Source organism: Peromyscus leucopus, chromosome 15 (genome assembly GCF_004664715.2).
Source record: "Peromyscus leucopus breed LL Stock chromosome 15, UCI_PerLeu_2.1, whole genome shotgun sequence".
In the NCBI taxonomy this organism is placed as follows: domain Eukaryota; kingdom Metazoa; phylum Chordata; class Mammalia; order Rodentia; family Cricetidae; genus Peromyscus; species Peromyscus leucopus.
The window spans coordinates 62,671,377-62,692,325 of record NC_051076.1 but is presented as its reverse complement, the minus strand read 5'-3'; the positions used below and the strand labels follow the sequence as shown (position 1 = coordinate 62,692,325).

General features: G+C 43.0%; 1 protein-coding gene across 1 annotated transcript in view; it reads right to left on the bottom strand.

Annotated features, from left to right (window-relative positions):
• Nckap5 (NCK associated protein 5) overlaps positions 1-20,949 on the bottom strand; it is an 841,775-nt gene that overhangs the window by 191,551 nt on the left and 629,275 nt on the right. The window contains 2 exon segments of the mRNA XM_028874923.2: positions 2,849-2,968; positions 15,859-15,897. Coding sequence (XP_028730756.1) covers positions 2,849-2,968; positions 15,859-15,897 — 159 coding nt within the window.

Genomic DNA, 20,949 nt, shown 5'->3' with positions numbered 1-20,949 from the left:
AAGCAGCAAATGAGGTTCCTCCTGGCCTCTTCTTCATCAAGGGAAGTCAGAGCAGAAACTCAAGGCAGGAACTTGATAGCGGACCGCAACTGAGAGGTGAAATGAACCCTTCCATTCCCAAGCTGTTTTTGGACATGGTCCTTACCACAACAATAGAAAAACTAAGACACAGCCTACGATTAGCAAGAAATACTTTCAGTAGAATGGCTCATGGAAGTGAAAATCCTTTGGTGAAACACATAAACTTTTTTTTTTTTTTTTTTTTTTTTTTTTGGTTTTTTGAGACAGGGTTTCTCTGCGTAGCTTTGCGCCATTCCTGGAGCTCACTTGGTAGCCCAGGCTAGCCTCGAACTCACAGAAATCCGCCTGGCTCTGCCTCCCGAGTGCTGGGATTAAAGGCGTGCGCCACCACCGCCCGGCTCGAAACACATAAACTTTGATAACTAAAAACACCCTGAGGTCTGTGGATAGCCCGATCATCTGCCCCAGCCACTTAAATATGCATGTCAGAAATCTGTGGGCCAGTGCAAATGGGGCACTGTCTTCAGCACATGTTTACTCTATAAATAAACTATCAGTATTTATAAACAGGGACTGCAGACCCTTAAACACTGTTCCAGAAGAGCCTTGAGTTAGAACAACCAGAACAGAAAAATTCATGAGCAGGCAACAGCTGTTAAAGGTAATTACAATATCAGATCTTGATTGTAAAACCACAAAAGAAATGGAGCTTTTCACAAATTCAAGATTCCCTGATGACAAACACTGACGGTGGTGGGGTCCAGGAAACAAAATGGAGACACACAATTTCTCTCTCTGGCCTGCCAACAACTTTTGAGTCATAAATCATAAATTATGTTCCAGCAGATAAAGCAGAGAGGAAATTAATTTCTGAGATGAGATCTACTTTGTAAGAACGCTTTTCCAAAGCACTCTTCTATTTTAATTTGGGGGTGGGGTTAACTCTTGATACTGTTTTACTAACTTTGTTTTTTTCTATGAACTGCAACTTCCCATCACTCCTCAGAGGAGTACTAAGATGTTCATGCCAAAATTCAGAGGATGGATGAGGAACTCAATCGCTGAGAAAATATTTCGAGGAGAATATCCTGTGATGATGGAAATGTCCTACTTAGATACTGTCCAATATAGTGGCTACCAGTTTTTGGAGCATAGGAAGTTAACTTTAGCTTAAGGTTGTGTGTGTGTGTGTGTGTGTGTGTGTGTGTGTGTGTGTGTGTTTATGTGTATGTGTGTGTAGGCCACCAACTGACAGGTGGCATTCTTCAGGCTGCCATCCACCTTTTGAGAACAAGTCTCTTTATCGGCCCACACCTTGCTAAGTAACTCACTATGTTGGCTTATCTGTGAGCTCTGGGGTTCTTCCCTATTTTTATTTCCCTCATGCTGGAATCACAAATGTGTCCCACAACCATTTTTATTTACTGTTATGGGGTTCTGAGGCCAGGTTCCCATGCTTGCAAACAATTACTTCATCCCCTGAACCACCTCCCCAGTGTTTCTTGTAAAATTTTCAAGTAGGAATTTAAATAGCCCTCCATGGAGAGTGGCTCTGGGGCAGGAAAGCACCATCTCAACGATCAAAAGGCTCCTGGTACCTTCCATCTGAGGCAGACCCAGCAACCTGTGAGCCACTTTTCACGACTGTAGATGTCCCTGTGAAACCACACCCCAGTCTCTGACTGAAGAGGCCAGAAAAGCTCTGAGCTGAGCTCATGGGAACCAGCCTGAGTAAATGTGTGTGGTAACAGGAGCAGAAGGGCGAGGAAGAGCAAAGGTCAACCCCCTAGCTCCTGTGCCAATTCCTGTGTTCCCTGCCATGTGGCATTTCTCTCCTCTTCTGTCACTATTGGCTTCAAAACGAAACAGATGGCTTGACTTTCCAGAACTTTGCAAGCCAGCCGGGAAGGTACCTAAGAGCAGAGTGCAGGGAGAGCTTTCAGACAGCATCCCTGTAGAGACACTGAGGCACAGCCCAGGATGCATGGTGAGAGGAGCCAAGCTGCACAGACTGCACCAGGTTGCAAAAATCCCAGCTGTAACTTGGGTCGTAGTGAGCCTGAAGTAAAGATGTGTGCCTCAGCATTTCATCAAATGTCCATGCTTGTCACGGAATGCATGGGGACCAAAGATGCTCCCCAAAGCCATTATTTCTCATCTCTGTGCCATGGTTCCACTTAACTTATTGGCGAATACGTCCTGTGCCCTCTGTATGGGTGTGTACATAAGCGTGTGTGTGTGTGTGTGTGTGTGTGTGTGTGTGTGTGTGTGTGTGTTCTCAAGTGTGTGAATATGTGCACTTGGGTATAGAGGCCAGCCTGAGGTTTTGTTCCTTAGGACACCGTCCTCTCATTTTCAGAGACAGGGTCTGCCATTTTTACCTGGGACTCACCAATTTGGCTCAACTGGCTGGGCAAAGATCCAGCTATCTCTGCCTCTCCAGCACTGGAATTCAAAGCACATGCCACCACACCTGGCTTTTTAAATGCAGATTCTAGGGATTAAATGTAGATTCTAGGGTCCTTATGCTTGCAATGCAAGTGCTTCACTGACTGTGTCTGTGGCATCTCTCCAGCCCCCGCGACACTGGCTGATCTTCCTCTTGCCTGAGCACTCTTCCTTGGAGCTGTTCTTTGTAAGGATGTAACTTTCAAAAGTTGGGAACTTGAGAGACACTCACTTTTAATGACACCACCTGAGATAGCCAGGCATTGGGATTTTGGTGCAATGTGCCTTACCCCTGGGGAGGCCAGCAAGCTTTGAATGCAAGCAACTTCCCTTCAAGAACATTTCAGCAGCAGAGGCCATTTTCTGCATAAACACATACCTGGAGGAACACATCAGAAGCCGGTCTGACTCGCTGTTGGAACAGGATGCTAAGCGCTCGGTTCTGTTGTTCCAAGTCAAACACTCTGGTTTTCAACTTTACACATTCTTCCCTCAGATCCTACAACAAACACATTGAAGAGGGAAAAGAAAGTCTGACTGAAAGATGCCTTTGCATATAATAGTCATATTTTATATGATACTTCAGACACATTAGGAAAAAAATACCATTCTATTCTTCAACGCACCTAGAAAAATGAGTCATGAAAAACAGTTTCTTCCACAGACTATTGTCTGATGGAATCGTTATGTTCAGGGAAGACCAATTGTACAAAAATAAATAAATAAAGCACCTAGAATCAGAAATGCATTAATGCAGTCTGCTGTTTTTGAAGGCAGTAAATCTTAGTGATATAAAGTCAATTTATGTTTCTACCTATATATTATGCTTTTTCACTGTCTTCATAAAAGCAATCATAAAGCACAAACCACAAAGACAACAATATTTTTACAACGAATAAAGAACTGATGAACTATAGGAACTAGCACTTTAGACGGAGCCTTCTGGTGTCATTTAGGGAAATGAGTCGAAATTCTCAGCATTGTGACTCTCATAGTCATGGATGCATTTAGTGGGAAGGGATAACTTGGAATGAAGGTAGGGGTGTGTATGTGCATGTGTGCATGTACGTGTGCGTGTGCGTGTGCGTGTGTGTGTGTGTGTGTGAGTGTGTGTGTGTGTGTATACCTAGTTTTCTAGAGGTCCAGGAAACTTGGTTAGAGGAAGAACACTCTTTAGATCATTGCTTGACACAGCACGAAAACAAAACCTCAGAAGACTTCATTATGTTAAAGGAATAGTTTTAAAAGCTGCATCTGAGGTGTGTTTTATTTTTATTTTTTATTTTTGGGGTGGGTTGTTGTTTTTAGACAGGTATGTCACTGGCTTGAACCTTGCTTAGCAGTCTAGGCAGGCTGGCTAGCAAGCCGTAGGAATCCCTGTTTCCCCATCCTCAGTGCTGGGATTACAAGTGTGCACCACCTTGCCTGCCTTCTTGACACGAGCTCTGGGGTTAAGAGCCTTAGGCTTGTAAGGCAAGCACTTCGACAACTAAGCCATCTCTCCAGCCACAAGTGAAGGCCTTTGAAGTACCACTATTTCGCCCATCCTCCAAGCAGCGGACTACTGCTGTCTGGGCCACTTTGGTCTCAGTCCCAGGGAGGGAGCACGGTTAGTTAGCTATTCCTTCTGTGCCACTGTTGGGAGCAACTGCGTTAAGTAGTTCAAGCACCTCCAAGACCTTTCCCCCAGCTCATGGTCGGGGAGCTGCTGGGGAGGTCCGTCGGGGACTCCACCATGGGGCTGCCTCCCTTCTAGGCTGTGAGATCAGTCCTTGTGGGAGTTCAGGACTCCCTCTTTGGGAGGATTCAAACGTAAAGCTCAGATTCAAAGCTCTTCAAAATCTGGCCTCTTCCTACATTTCAATCTCCATCTACTGTTGCCTTCTAGACCAATTTTCCAACTTGCTGAAATCTAGTTTAAATGCCTCTTCTTGGACACCTTATCTGGCACCCATTGTGACTCTTCCCTTGTTTAGACCCCACCAAGTCCTCATTGCCTCTGTTGCAACACTAAGCATTACACATTTTATGTTTATACCTTCATCTTCTGTGCTGTGGACCTCTCTTGTCAGCTAACTGACATATATACATAAGCAGAAAAGCCACAATGCAAGCACAGTGCTTTTTCCACTCTCTCTTACTCTGCCTTTTAATGTACAACCACATACAGTAGGAGCTTCATAGATGCTTGTTTATTTACTGTGTTTGTTATCATTGTTAGAGGTGATGATGCTGTTCAAATGTCCTAGTGACCCGTGTGACACAGAGAGCTCAGGTTTGTCAGCAAATCCAGTGAATGGATCTCTGTTCTCTGACATGGACTGTGATAGGATTACTTAGGCCCTGAATTGTAGGGAGGGCAGCAGGCAGCATTGTTGTCCAGAATTCAGGGGTGACCAACCTTTACTAAAAGTCTTTGTGTAAGTGTGTATGGTGTGTGTGTGTGTGTGTGTGTGTGTGTGTGTGTGCACATACACATGAGCTTGCAGCATACACACACCACATCATGTATATAGAGGTGAGATGTGTATGTATGTAATGAGTATGTGTGGATCTGGATGCATGCATGCTACAGGATGTATGGAGGTGAGATGTGTGTGTATGTCTGTGTAGATGTGGATGCATGCATGCTACAGTATGTAAATGGTGTTGGCCATGCCAGAGGAGCAGCAGATGGCATTTGACTTCAAGGGATTGGCCCACCAGGAAACAAAGCCCCGATGGGCAAATCTTAGATAGGCAAGGCCCCAAGACGGTAGATGTTCTGCTGTGCCTTCACATATTTGCTGCTGCCATCTTTCTCTGGTATCTGGTATGGTGTGAATGGGTGTGGGGAGATCCCCACTGCCTGTAATGTAGTGTGTTTATCTCATGGAAACATTCTGTTCTACTGGGCATTCTGACCTGTGGATTATTATGAAGATGATTTCTCCTAAGCTGTACTGTCTAATTGATAATAATAATGTTAGCTTAAATAGACTTTTGATGATTAAAAATAAAACAAGAAAGTATCACACAGCTAGAACACATGAGTTTCTATTGAGGAGCTGTATAAACTGTGGTTTGGGTTAATGATTAAGAAAAACAATTGAATCCCAGTAGCCCACCTAGTTTAAATTCTTTTAACATAATGTTGGGAGATGTGTTTATAGGTTTCAGAGTGCATCATAGCTGAAACAAAGCTTTGAAAATAACTTAGAGTTAGACTAAGATGTTTTTGTCAAATAGTTTTGAGGTGAAAAACCCAAGAAGACAATCTAAAGTTTTAGAAAGGCACATAGTTGAATGAGGAACTTGTTAAGGTCAGGGAACAAGAACAAAGCAGCCCAGTTATTATTAGCTGATGTGCCTTTCCTGCTAGTTTTGTTTGATAACCAAAGGTGAGGATTAATTCCTTATACTCATTTCTGCCTTCAATCTCCTTATATAAAAACTATTGATGAGTGGGTATGTACCCTAAAGGTTTAAGGTAGAGCTGACTGAATCTTTTGCGTTTATATAAAAGTTTAGATTTGTGATTTCTTTAAGATTCCTTATAAGATTACCTTTCAAGATAAGTAATAAAGTGATTGGTCCTTTCTTTTAAACCACAAAACACACCTTGCCAGTAAAAGAATATCTTGCTCACCTACAGTGTTAATCTATAACAAGTTGCTTGGATATGAATTTATGTGGCTTCTTGGGATAATTTGTTTTTCACTTGTAATACGTAAAATGTTTAATCATGCATGGGATATGGAAAACATTCTGTTTTTTTTTTTTTTTTTACTTTTATTCATTGTTATCATTCACTTAAAAAACAGATGTAACCACATTGTAATCTTTATATTGCCTAAAAGATTTTGCTGGGGTATATAAGCTCTAAGGGAAAGAATATAGGGAGAGTTAAAAATGAGTTAAAAGGAAAACATCACGAATGAGAGAGTTAGAAGGAGTTAGGAGGAAAACATCAAGAATAAAGATAGAGTTAGAAGAAAAATATCATGAACAAGAGAAGGAAATCACCAGGAAAATAAAGAATAGAGAATGCAAAAGAGGAATAAAGGAAAAGTCTGAAGGAACCCTTTAAGAGAGTGTGTGTCTTTTCCCTAATCCCCTCAGATAAAAAAGTCATAGTATGCACCGACTCTGTGAATTCCAGGCAGAGATATGTATGGAAGTGAGAGACGTGTGTATGTGTGCATGCTACAGTGTATATGGACATCAGAGGGCAACCTGGGTTGTTGGTCCTCATTTTCCACTTTATTGCTGATGACCCTAACTGGCCTTGGAACTTCTGGGAATTATGTTCTTTCCACCTTCCATGTCCTCATAGGAGTGTGGGGATTGTAGATGCATATACTACCATGTTCAGCTTTACATGGGTTCTGGGCATATGAATATACCTGCACATATTTGAGAGGCAAGCAGTTTACTGTCCCTCCATCCCTAACCTTCTGATGTTGTGATATGAGTTTTCAGTGTTTACAACTATCCAGAGACACATACAGCTCACACAGACTAGAGATACCTGGCCTACATGATAGCTATTAGAAACCTGTCCTGTGTCAACCAGCCTTGGCCACTAGAGCTAAAGGGTTGCTGAGGCTGAGTGTGAGCATGCAGCTGCATACTCTGCAGCATTGGTTCTGTGCTTTGGGGGAGGGGGGCAAAGAAATCTTTCAGAGTATGGCTTCCTGCATACTGCATGGTCTTTTCATCTTTTCTAGTTAAATGTATGAAGCCCATGCATAGAATGTTTTTAGCTGTTCCATGTCCCCAAATGCATGCTTGGAATGAGGAAGATTCTGAGAAGATGATGCAGAATCCAGAAGTGTGTATTCTGTACACGGGAACTCCACCATTTTTTAAAGCATTCAACCTCTGTTTATCCCTTATGCTAATTTCTGTTGTCAGCATGCACATAACACTCTCTGCTCCCAACACTAATTGTTTTCACTACTACTAATTAAGCAATTAATAAAACCTGACTGTGGGGTAGATAAATATTAATAGTGCCCATTGGCTGGGAAAACACAAGCATTCTGACTTGTAGGAGGTGAAAGGAAATACAAACAGAGAGGTGTAGGTTTGTAAGGAGAAAGGGAGGCCTGAAGCCACAGCATTGAAACTGCCCGCCAGTATGAATGCAAAACCAGTTCTTTGGGTGGGTAAGGTAACAGAAATGAAGATGTCTTCTGCTGAGTTTTTTTTTCATTGATTTTTGGAGGGGTGTATGTACAGTGTATATGTGTGGGTCAGAGGAAAATTCATGGGAGTCAATTCTCTCCTTTCACGAAGTGGATCCTAGGAAATGAACTCAGCTCATCAGGCTTGGCAGGGAATGTCTTTATCCACCGAGCCATCTCTCCAGCCTCTACATGAGAGTTTTTATACAAACACCTGAATTTCAATGGCCACTTCTATCATTCAAGAAACAGTCAAGGTTAATTAGTGGGAGCACAGACATGGAGCCTAGGGACAGTTTGATTGATAGCCATTGGCTTGTCCAGCCCAGCCCAGGCGAAGGGGAAGGAGAGATGTAGGACGTGATATCAGTCTTATGGTCATTGGAAGAAACTGAGCTGCTCTGAATGTTTGTAGATAAGAAGGAACTGCTTGTGCAGTCTTTGCTGTTTTTATAATGCTCACAGAAGCCGTGGGTGGCTACTGGGTTAGTTACTTAAATTGCTGAAAAAGGTACCTGACAAGAAGCAACTTAGGGGAATTAGAGTTTATTCCGGCTCACAGTTTGAGGACGCGCAGTCAATCATGGTGGGGAAGGCATGCTGACAGGAGTGTGAGGCTGCTGGTCATACTGCGCGCACAGCCAGGAAGCAGAGAGAGGAGAATGTCGAGGCTCAGCTCACTTTTTCCATTTTATTCAGTCCAGGATCCCAGACCATGGAATGGTGCCATCTCAACATCTACTTGAAGATTAGACCTTCCCTCTTTGATTAAACCAATGTAAAAACTCCCTCAGACTTGCCCAGAGGTTTGCATCCTAGGTGAATTATATCCTAGCTGATGAACAGGACTGAACATCACAGCCATTGATGTCCTGTTCTGTTACCTCCAGGCTTAATAGAATACACATGTGTACCCATGTGCACACACATAGAGACAACATGAGGGAACAGAGAGAGAGCAAAAATCCTCCTGGACCAGTTCTGGACTGTCTGGGCAGAGGGTGGCAACTGTCTGTCTACACTCTCTGTGCTCAGAATGGGAGCCAGCTGACATGAAGGACGAGGTGGTATATTCGTATCTTGGCTGGGTAGGAGAGCAACTGTTCAGACCCTGTCAGTTATGGAGCACTGAAACCAAGACTGGGAACAGCTCCCTGGCAAAGCTTTTGGAGGGAAATGGCTCTACACTGTTCCCAGACCCTGGTGTTGTCACCAGTGGTCAAGGCCGGGCCATCTGTCTCCTCTCGGCTTCCTTACGTTGGGTGTACTTTGCTGAAAACCAATGCGTGTTTCTTCAGATAGAAAATGGAAACAGGGACAGGGAAACGGCCTGGTTCGTAAAGCGCTTGCCATGCAACCATGAGCACCCAAGTGTGATCCCCAGCACCCACGTAAAAAGGATAGGCATGCTGGCAAGTGTCTGTGACCCCAGCATTGCAAAAGTGGAGGCGGGCAGATTCCTGGAGCCCTCTGGGCAGCCCAGCCTAGCCAGAGAGACAACCTGCCTCAACAAAAACAAGATGTACAACACCTGAGAAAAGAAACTGAGGTTGACCTTCGCCCTCCCCGAGAGAGAGAGAGAGAGAGAGAGAGAGAGAGAGAGAGAGAGAGAGAGAGAGAGAGAGAGAGAGAGAAACTGAATTATGCAAAAAGAATTTTTGGTTTCCACATCTGTAAACTGAGGCACCACATAAAACTTGGGCTTTCAATAGTTCAGATGTGTCCCTTGCTCCAATCTCTTCTGGTCACGAAACTCCTCAGGGGCTTTCAGTGTCTCCCCCTTCTCTCCAGGCTTCCAAAACTTCTATACAGATAAAAGCACCCCAGACTAATGAGCAGTCTTAACATCAGGCACCTACAAGGCCAAGCAGGTAGTATGACGTGTGGCTGAGTCAGGGTAAGAGGAAGCATCGAGTTCTGTGTGGCTAATGAACGACCACGCTTCAATGTAAAGCTCTGATGTTAAGCCACTGTGAGTGTGTTTGTGTGTGTGGTGCTCATGTGGATGTGTGTGGAGAGCAGAGGACAGCTGTGGGTGTCAGTCCTTGGCTGTGTTCCACATCTTAGTCTGAGAGAGGACCTCCTCATGGCCTGGAATTCACCAAGCAGGCTAGGATGGCTGACCTAGCAACCCTAGGGATCTACCCATCTCCAGTTCCCACTTCCCTGGTGCTGGGATTGCAAGTGTATGCCACCACACTCGGCTTCTTATGTGGGTTAGGGGAATCAGATTCAGGACTTCATGCTTATAGAGACAAACACCTTAACCACTGATCTATCTCCTGAGCACAAGATTAAACCATTCTTAATCCATGTGATGGCTGAACAGTTTATGCAATTACAGTATATGCAGCCATTACAAAACTAGTTTACCGCTAGTTGTGAAATAAGGTCCAAAGTAAGATCCATTCAGAGACAGCTTGCTTACTATTTTTTTAATGTGACTCAACATGTAGCAGACCCAGAATGCTTCTGCTAGGGAACACAGCATTTCTAGATTTTTCCCAATGTCCATTGGCTATCTTGACCTTCTGTTTCATTCTTTGAGACCGTAATTAGCTGTTTTAGTTTTCTTTCTGTTGTTGTGATAAAATATCCTGGTACAAAGCTACTTAGAGGAGAAGAGGGTTTATTTGGCTTACAATTCCAGATTACAGTGCATTATTGTGGGGAAGGAGCTGGAGACAGCTGGTCACATCAAACCTACAGTCAAAAGCAGGGGAAGATGAATGCATCCAGACCACACCTACCTGCTGCTACTTATGCTCAACTGCCTTCCTTTACTCTTACACCTCTCAGGGCTCAGCCTAGGGAAACGGCGCTGTCCACAGTATTCTGGGTCTTCCTACATCAATGCATAACTAAAATAATGCTTCTCCTCACATGCCCACTGACCCTAATCTAGATAATACTCCTTTCAGGTGACTCTAGGTTGGGCCATGCTGACAGATGAACCTAATCACTACAGTCAGCAAGCCTCTGTGATGACTTTCATCACATACCTTTCGCTCCTACTGATGTACTCGGGAAGAGCCAATAAGTCACTGAATGTCAACAAGTCGGCACAATGGTGTAGGAGTAAGGCCATACACAGGTTCTGCCACTTTGTAGAAATTCGGATTGTAGACAAAGTGTCTTTTTATTCCTACTCATGGTTGCACACTGAACAAAATTAGAAAGCTCTTAAAAAGTGGATTTTTAAGTACTGAATATATGTGAATGCTTATAAATGTACACTGGCCCTTTTTTAGTAACCACATCTACAGAGGCCATTGCCGCAGAAGGGGCCACAGATGGTCAAATGGAACCTCCCTGACAGCAAAATATGTGGGAGCATGAGGCTCTTTCAAGCTACAAAATTGCGTATTTTGTATTTGTCATTCTATATGAATTACCAGAAATCTGGAATATATCTTACGCCAGCCTCCCTCTACACAGTGGAAGAAAAAACACCATGCAGGTATTTGGATTTTTTAGAAACACAAATGTAAGGCAAGAAGGTCCATGGGGAGGAAAATTAACTCCAGGGAAAATTTATTTCTTCCAGCTTTGGTTTTGGTGGAAAAGTATTGTTGGAGAATCTAGAAGAGTTACAGAGTCGGCAATGTAACTGACTTGCTGATAAAATATACGAAGTGGATTACTAACATTATTTGCACTATGATTTGGAAGTATGAATGAAAGTGAAGAGTGCCAATGTTGTCTTTTTACTGACCCAAAGGAGAACAGGTTCTGTGTCTGTGTGAGAGTTCATGTATGCGCAGATACATGTGCGGTACAGGTGCACATATGTGTGAGTGGGGGAGGGAAGGAGGCACCTCTGGTGTCAATCTTAGGGTACTGTCAACCTTCCCTTTGTCCTCGAGACTGGATCTCACTGAACTTGCTGTGTCAGCTAGGCTGACGAGCCAGGAGCCCGAGGGATCAGCTTCGTCTCGGCGCCCCCCAGCTCTGGTATATGCCGCTATGGCCAGCTTTTTCATGTGGAGTCTGGGCATTGAAGCCAGGTTGTCACATTCGTGCAACAAGCTGAGCACTTTATCACCTGAGGATCATCAGAGAAACTGAACTCTTGATCAGGAGAGTGTGCGAACACGTGGCAGAAAATGACAAGTCTACGGGAAGAAGAAAACCCTTGGCTTCCTGTCGATGTTGCTGGTATGGGCAATTCTTGTTAAGAGTGGAAAGATGTTGGTTTGGGATAGCACCCGAAAGAAGAGAAGCCACGGGAGAGAGGCTTTTATGTGTCATAAGACATGTCATATCCTAAAACCGAATCATTCAGGGCTATAGAGAGAGATTATCAGCTAAGAGTATGTGCTCTTCCAGAGGACCAAGGTTCAATTCCCAGCACCCATGTTGGTCAGCTTACAACTCCCTGTAACTCTAGATCCAAGAGATTCAATACCTTCTTCTGGGTTTTGAGGGTACTGTAATTAAATGTGCCCATAAATGCGTGCGCGCGCGCGCATGCACACACACACACACTCATTTATACACAATATACATGCATAATTTAAAAATAAAACAAAAATGTAAAAAAAAAATAAATACATCATTCACCTATAACATCAAGTAAGGGTGTGTGTGTGTGTGTGTGTGTGTGTGTGTGTGTGTGTGTGTGTGTTTGAAAGAAAGAGAGCAAAAAAAGGAGAGAGAGAAATCACTGACAATTTCTGTCATATAACCTGTGCCAAGTACATCTGTCTTTGGAATTAATTTTTCTTATTTGCATGTGGGTTGCATTTATTTCCAAAAAAATTATTGGGTTTTTTTTTTGAGATGTCTCATGTAGCCTAAGCTGGACTCAAGGCCTCTATGTATTCAAGAATGACCTAAACTTATGATCTTCTTGCCCCATCGCCTGCCTCCTGGGATTGCAAATCCTGTGCCACTGAGTCAGGTTTATGTATTACTGGGGATGGAAAGCAGTGTACACTAGCTTAGCACTCTACCCACTAGGCTATATCCATGTTATATTCATAATTGAAGAGAAATCTTGGTCTTTTTGAAGCAATTTTAGAGTCCCGTAAGAACCAGGAGGTACATGGCAGAATGTGACCCTGTGGACTTTCCAGGAACCCCAGCATGACTTCCTGCTTGGGGATGGCCCTGGTGCATACTGTCCAGTGGTAGCTCGTCTCCAGGTGCCCAGCAATCCACATGCACTGCAGTGGATGGATGTGTTTACCACCCATGACTTGGATTTATGCAGCGATTTTTTGGTGGCTAACCTAAGGACCCTGCCTTCCTCTACTGTACCAGGCCACTGAGGCACCATTAAAGAGACAAGAAATGTTTCAAGGGCTGTGCACAGGGCTGCAAAGGCTCTCCTGTCCTCCCTTGCTGTGGAATAAAGTGAGCACAGCGTTTTCAGTGAGTAGGAAACAGCTGGGGAATCAAAGGTTTTGAAAGAGGAAGGTATCTACGCACACTGTGGTAAAAATTTGGGTTTATTCACCAATATCTGATTCTCACCTTCTTCCACAATAAAAGGACAGCCAGTCGTCCTGTGGACATCTACCTACAGCCAAGACCTATTTACTAGCTTTCTTAGGTTTGGCTCTGTGATTAAAGTGCTTTCAAGGAGATAAGAGTTAGAACCTATGGAAGCTTCTAGATGTCATTTTACAAGACAGCTGGGGACCAATAAGATGGCCAATGGGTAACTGTCCAGCTAGTACCCACATGGTGGAAGGAGAGACCCTCTGATTTGCATACTCATACTGTAGTATGCACAAACCCACATATGTAGACAGACAACAAATAAATAATACACATAAAGGTGGCCTTGTTTGTTTTCAACAGCTGGTATGCACTCTTTACCTTCTACAAACTATCACTTCTTTTCTTCTGATAACTGGAATGTGGGGACAATGACTGGAGCTAGAGCAGCTATTTTGGACCATTAATCACACCTGGGAAGTGGGACGTCATCTCACAGGGAAATGAGAGAAGTCAGAAACCTTTCCGATTCAGAGCTAAATATCAGCCTGGCATTGACTACCTAGCAACTTATTTATGAGAAAGAAGCAGCCTTTTAGTTTACATAAGCCATCGCTATTTTACAAATCTGTTCCTTCCAACAGAACCCAACTCCAAGTAATGTGCTTGGATGTCTTTATTTACATGATGCTGATATCAAATGTGAATGACTTAAAAATTACTTGCTAAAGGAAAAGTAGCAGATGTCTAGCAAAAATACTATCACAGTTTGTGTGCAGTATAAATTTAAATAATATTTAAGAATATCTGTGAGAAGCGGTAGACATCTGATAAATTTCTTTTCTATTAAAGACAAGGTGGCACAAATTACTTTGTTTTTCCTAGTCATATCTCCAGGACACGCTGTGGAAACTGACAATTCTTTTAGGAAAGTTTATATTTTGCAGAAGTTGTTAGACTAAACAAAATCTGAGGGAAGTAGAGGTTAGAGTCAGTGAGAGACGGTTAAAATGGGAATTGCTGAATAAAATGTGCCGAATCTGTTGAATTTAGGCAACTGTTTTTTTACTCACTGGCTGTGATGGTTACTATTGACTGCCCACTTGGCAGGCTCTATAATCATCTATGAGACAAGCCTCTGAGCCTATCTGTGAGAGGGTTTCTAGACTTAGTATATTGATGTGGGAAGACTCTCCTGAAACGGGGGAGGGGCACATTCCCTGGGCTGAGGTATAAAGGTGAAAGTGAGCTGAACACCAGCCTTCCTCTCTCTCTGTTTCCTGACTGTGGATGCGATGAGACCAGCTGCCTCAGACTTCTGCTGCTATGATTTCTGCACCATGATGGACTGACTACTTAAACTGGAAGCCAAAATAAACCATTCTTTCCTCGAGTTTCACTGCTCAGATATTCTGTCACAACAATGAGAAAAGTAACTAATAAACTGTCCTGAGGTCAAGGCACAGCCAGGCAGAGAGATGATCAGTTTTTATGTTTATTTCGTACTGATCCCAAAATGACTTATATGGAGCTACTTCACACCCTCCTACCTCAGATCCCTTCCATGATCTTTAGGTAAAAGGGTGTTATCTACATGTCCACTACACAGAAAAAAGAGTCAAGGCTTGAGAGAATTAGAATACTTTTCTAATCTCAAAGACCTTTTGTTGAATCTTAGGCCCTGTGGTAGATTGAAGGAAAATGGCCCCCAAAGGGAGTGGCATTATTAGGGGGTGTGACTTTGTTGGAGTGGGTGTGGCATTATTGGAGGAAGTGTGTCACTGTGGGGGAGGGCTTTGTCGTCTCATATAGACTCAAGCCATGCCCAGTGAGACAGACCACTTCCTGTTGCCTGTGAGTCAAGATGTAAGAACTCTCAGTTCCTGCTCTAGTACCATGTCTGCTTGCATGCTGCCTTGCTTCCTGCCATGGTGATAGTGGACTAAACCTCTAAATTGTAAGCGAGTTACCACAATTAAATGTTTTCCTTTATAAGAGACGCCATGGTCATGGTGTCTGTTCACAGCAATAGAAACTCTAACTAAGACAGGCCGCAGCCAATGCTGTCCCCAAGAAGACCTTCACGTCCGAGGAACTGGAATGACCCACCAACTTCTCTAGTTTGCTTCAAAACATAACGCCAAGAGTCTGTTATTCCTTTTGGGGCCTGGCAATCTTTCATTTTTAAAAGGCTTCTGTGCTGCTCAGTTTAACTGTCAACTTGACCCAACCTAGAGTCACCTGGGAAGAGAGTCTTAATGATGAATTATTTAGATTGGAGTGGTCTGTGAGCACATCTATGGGGTGCTTCCTTGACTTCTAAATGACAGAGGAAGTTCCAGCCTACTTTGGGCAGCACCATTCACTAGACAGGGATCCAGAAGTATAAGAAAAGATGGAGCTAGCTGAGAGCAAGGGAGCAAGGGTCCATGCTTGTATTCCCTCTGCTCTTGACTGTGGGTATAATCTGTCAGTTTCTGCCTGGACTTCTTTGACTTTTCTCAGCGTGTGTGCCACAGCAACAGAAGGGAAACTGGGGCAGCTTCCTTCTAGTTCCCCAATAACTTAAATTGCAAGAGTAAATTAGCTATTCCTTGATACTACTTCTTATGCAACACACACACACACACACACACACACACACACACACACACACACACTTACTTTACAGCTCCGACCTAAGTAAATAAATAGCCAAGTTTGACCACATCTTGACAGTATAAGGAGCACCCCATTCACAGAAGCATTTCAAAGGAAGAAGCAGAAGGCGGCTTACCTTTTGAGTGAGTAGAGCTCGAACGACTTGGTTGGCTACCTGCAAAAAAGGGAAGATAGTTGTTGGTTATAACAGACTTTCTATGAATGCCTGCTCATTTACCAACACATTTCCCAGAGCTCCCAGCCTGTAATGAGTCCCTCATATCCCTCTTCTACCTGTGAAAGATCTCTCTTTTCATAACAAGCATGTCCTTCTGGGTAATACTTTGCTATATCCAAAGGTGACCTTGTGGCTAATTAAGATGGTTCAGCTGGGAAGGTAATTCACACCTTGACTTTCACATTTCCATATTCGGGGAATTAAGCTCTTTCATATGTAAAGTACTCTATGAAAGCTGAAAGACAAAGCAGTGAGAGACGCCATCCTAAAGATCTGTACACAAGCTCCCTGTCTCACTGGTTTACCATCTTCGTTGACTCCTTCCATTCCTTTCCTGTATTACTGCTCTTCTGTCTAAAATCACTGACAGCACAGAAAGTCAGGACAGGTAAGAATGGGTAGTGCACTTCCTGTGTGGCCATGTCCCTCCTCTGTCTTCCCCTACAGCCTCCTCTTGTGCTTGCCTCTTGTAACAGAATCTGACAGTTGTTAACTTACTGCACAGTAGAAGAAGCCCAGCTTTGGCTCTGGGACCTGGTTACACCCCAGCTCTCTTTTATTCCCACAGGACAAAGTTCTGGCCAACAATATATAAGGAGACTATTTTTCTTGTGTGTAGTAGAGTCTCTAAGAAGAAGGGAGCACAGATCATCATTCCTTTCTTCTGTGTGGGCCCTGAAACTAATGACTAATAGAACTTAGCTATATAGCTCATGGGGATATCTTCAAAGGACCAAACAATAAACTCACCTGCACATATGCTACGATAAGATTATGGAATCAGTCTTGGTATCCATCAAATGAATAAAGAAAATGTAGGACATTTACACAATGGAATTTTATTTAGCCATAACGAATGAAATCTTGGTAGGAAAAAAATAGATATAGCTGGAATCATCATGCTAAACAAAATAATTCAAACTCAGAAAAAATAAATGACATGTTCTCTCTCATGTTTAAAATCTATATTTTTAAGAAAGACATGAAACTGTATGGAGAGCTATTTAGGAAATAAAAGAGGACCAATAGGATGGAGGAAGGGGGACAAGACAGGGTAAGAGGGAGATGAGCATGATCAAAATGTGTCCTGTGAGCCGGGCATGGTGGCGTACGCCTTTAATCCCAGCATTCGGGAGGCAGAGGCAGGCGGATCTCTGTGAGTTCGAGGTCAGCCTGGGCTACCAAGTGAGTTCCAGGAAAAGGCGCAAAGCTACACAGAGAAACCCTGTCTCGAAAAACAAAACAAAACAAAACAAACAAAAAAATGTGTCCTGTGCATGAATGAAAATGTCCTAACAAAACCTACCACTTTGTATTAGTCATATGTCCTAATTTAAAAAGTGATTTTTGGAATGTCAGTAGCTATCTTGACAACAAGCACCACATATTAATTATATTTAGGCAGAGAAATAGAAAAAGCCCCAGGCCAATCTTGTCATGGGTTCTATAGTCTGCTAAATTGAACAGGAACTCGAGTCACTAGTATTTTGAGTTTCTTGCAACATATATCAAACATAAGTTTCAGTATTGTATTATTATTATTATTATTATTATTATTATTATTATTATTATTATTTGAGGCAAGGTGCCTGATCTTGAACCCCATATGTAGCCAAGAATGACCATGAACTTCCGACCTTTCAGCCTCCGCCTCCCAGGTACTGGGATTACAGGCATGCACCATCACACCTGGCTTATGTCAGGCTGGGATGGAACCCAGGGCTTCGTGAATGCTAGGCAAGTACTATATCAATGGAGCCCTAGCCTGAGTAATCACTAATATCTTAACAGAATTTCAATTTTCTTCAAGCAACTTCAGATCCCAGGGAAAGCTGGATTCCTCTCCAAAGACACGAATAATAATTAAACTAAGCCAACTTTGACATTCTAGTCCCTTTCAGTGTCTACTAGAGGGAAAGGCATCTAATGTTAGTCAAACTACAAACCATGCATAAACCTAACAGTATGTCTCTGAGTTTCCAAAGACCTGACAAGCCCTCCACATAGTTTCCCAGTATTTTTCAACATGTATGTTAAGATCATGTTTTCATTGCAGATTTAAAAACACAATAAGGTTGTCCATTGCTAATCTCCAGTGTCACCTTGAAGTTATACACCATATAGCTACTGCTGATAAAATTAATTATGACTAATTAAAGTGGGTAGGCAGGGTATAGTGGTATATGCCCATAGACCTAGCACTGAGTTGGCTGAGGCAAGACCTCAAGTTCTAGACCAATTTGGGTTACATAGGGAGACTTTATTGTACAAAATCAATATTAAGATATAGAACTTAATAGGTTAATTGGCAATATTCTTAATATATGCTGTATATACAATATAACTTGTATAATATAAAAATTATATATAATATGTAAACTATATATTACAAGACTTTGCCTGAATCTGACAAGCATTAAGAACAAAGTTAAGGGCCTAGGGTAGCAGTTCTCAACCTGTGGATCTTGACCCCTTTGGAGGTCAAATGACCCTTTCACAGGGGTCACCTAAGACCATCAGAAAACATAGATATTTACATTAAGATTCATAACAGTAACAAAATTACAGTTATGAAGTAGCAATGAGAATTAATTTTATGGCGGGGGGTCACCACAACATGAGGAACTGTATTAAAGGGTCTCAGCATTAGGAAGGTTGAGAACCACTGGCCTAGAGAGATGTTTTGGTCATGTGTACTGAAGTTGAGAGTCCCAACACCCACATAAGAAGTAGGGCATCCGTGCAAAAACCTGTAAGCCCAGCTCTGAGGCGAGGGGCAACAGGAAGACTGATGGCGCTTGCTGGCTTCCAGTCCAGCCAAGAAAAAGCAAGTTCCAGCTTCAGGGAGAGACCCTGCCTGAAAGGAGTAGGTAAAACATGACAGAGATGATATGACATTTGACAGCCTCGTCTGGTCTCCTTGTGCATACATGAGGCAGGCACCCCCATACATGCATACATACACTCACACGGAAACACACACTCAAATAAGTGAATAAGTGAAAACAAGTAAATACTTAGATATTATAAATTATAAAGTACATTTGTTTGCATTTATTTCTCCCTTCAGTCATTCAATACAAAGTTTCTAAACATCCACCTGTGAAGCCAGACAATGGAAATGTGGCCACCTATAGCAAGGATGGAGCAGGCTGGTGGTTAAAATCACACTATTCAACATGTCACATAGTGCGCATGTGTTATCACCACTGTGATTCTCAGATTCAGCCAGAGATTGGGGGCATGCTTTCATCTACTTTTGCACTGGGTACCACATTTATTTTGGGGATGCTCAGCTCTGTGCGCCTGACTCTAATCATGGAACACTTTTGAGTGTGAATGTTTTCATAGGGCTTAATTGTTTCTTGACTCAATATTGACAAAACAACACATCCTTCATGACAGTTGGCCAGCAGCAAATCTCAGAGAAAATTAAAACATAAGCTAGCACTGAGTTTGGGCAGGAGGCATTTACTCCATGAGAAGTAAATAGTTAGAATCAAGACTTTCCATATTTATTAGTTAAAGCATATGCATAAAGGGTATTTTGCCAAGTAAAACCTTTCCAAATTTACCTTGTTGACATTAAATAAAAATGAAGTTTTTTTGAGAAAAAAAGTATCTCTCAGAACTTTGCATACATTTACATGTGTGTGGTTGGATGGGTATGCATGCACCAGGTACATGGAGGCCAGAGATTGACATCACATGGTTGGGTGTGGTTGGGTGTGGTTGGGTAGTGAGCTTGCACCAGGCACTTGTTGACCATAGACTGACATCAGTGTTTTCCTCAATCATTCTCCCTCTTAGTTTCTGAATCAGGGTCTCTCACAAAAGCTGAAGCTCACTGATTTGTGACAGACATTCTGGCCAGGGGCCTGCCTGTCCCCATCCCTAGCACTGCAGTTAAAACACACAGAAATGCACCTGCTGGTTTATGCCGGCTCTGGGGATCGAACTCAGTTATGCTTCTGTACCAAAACGCTTTTCAGACTGAGACCTCTCCCAGCCTCCAAATCTTGGGAGTTTCTAAACATTCGTTCCAATTTATAAGTAGCTGGGAGTTTAAAGTTAAACAATACATCACCTCTTTTACTGTTGGCACATGAGGGAAAGCTTGAGCTGTCTATGCAGGCAGAATTGGAGAACAATATACGGAAGTTAATTCAGACCATAAATAATTTACTTAAAAAAAAACCCTCAGACTTGGATTTGATTTACATGCTCATAAAACTGCCGAATATCAATATTTTCTTTTCTTCCTCCAAACTGGTTGCTCTCTAAGCCATTCTGTGTTAACAGTGGTCACATAAAATGGCTGTATCTATGATTTAATGGGGGACAAAGAGTAATATCCTAACGGTAACAGCCCACGGGAGGAAAAAGTATATCTCTGCAATCCAGCTCCTTGCCCACTGGGCTTACTGACTCTGTATTGGACAAGGTTCCCTCTGGCATGTTCTTTGGACAATTGTTTGCCCTACCTGAAAATTGAACAATATTTTTGTAGCTGCTGACATGGAGGTGGGATAACCAGGTGGACTGATGGGTAATCTGTGGAAGGAAGGTATGAATGCTTCCCTCTTTACTGTCAGTGAAGATGGCTTCTTAGGCCTCTTGCTGTGTTAACGGCGACCCCTCCCAGGTGTCTCACAGATCTGGTACCTTCCATCTCTGAGAGGCTCACATGACGCTGCCCAGGATATTCCCCTACTCATAAGGCTCCAGCCATCTCCCCACAGCCCTTGGGTTGCAGCTAATCACATCCTGCCAGGCCCAGTTAATGAGAACAAATAACTTCCAGGGATACCTGGCAGCTTCCTCTCAGAAGAAAGGCACAAGAGCAGCTGGCTTGGGCCAGAGGGACCTGAGGCTCACAGAGCAGAGCTGACAGCCCTTCTGCCTCTGGGTTGGGGGACAAACTTGCCCAGGTTTTCTGCGGAGACCTCCCAGCTCTGGGCCTAGTAGACAATGCAGATCTGCTCCTTT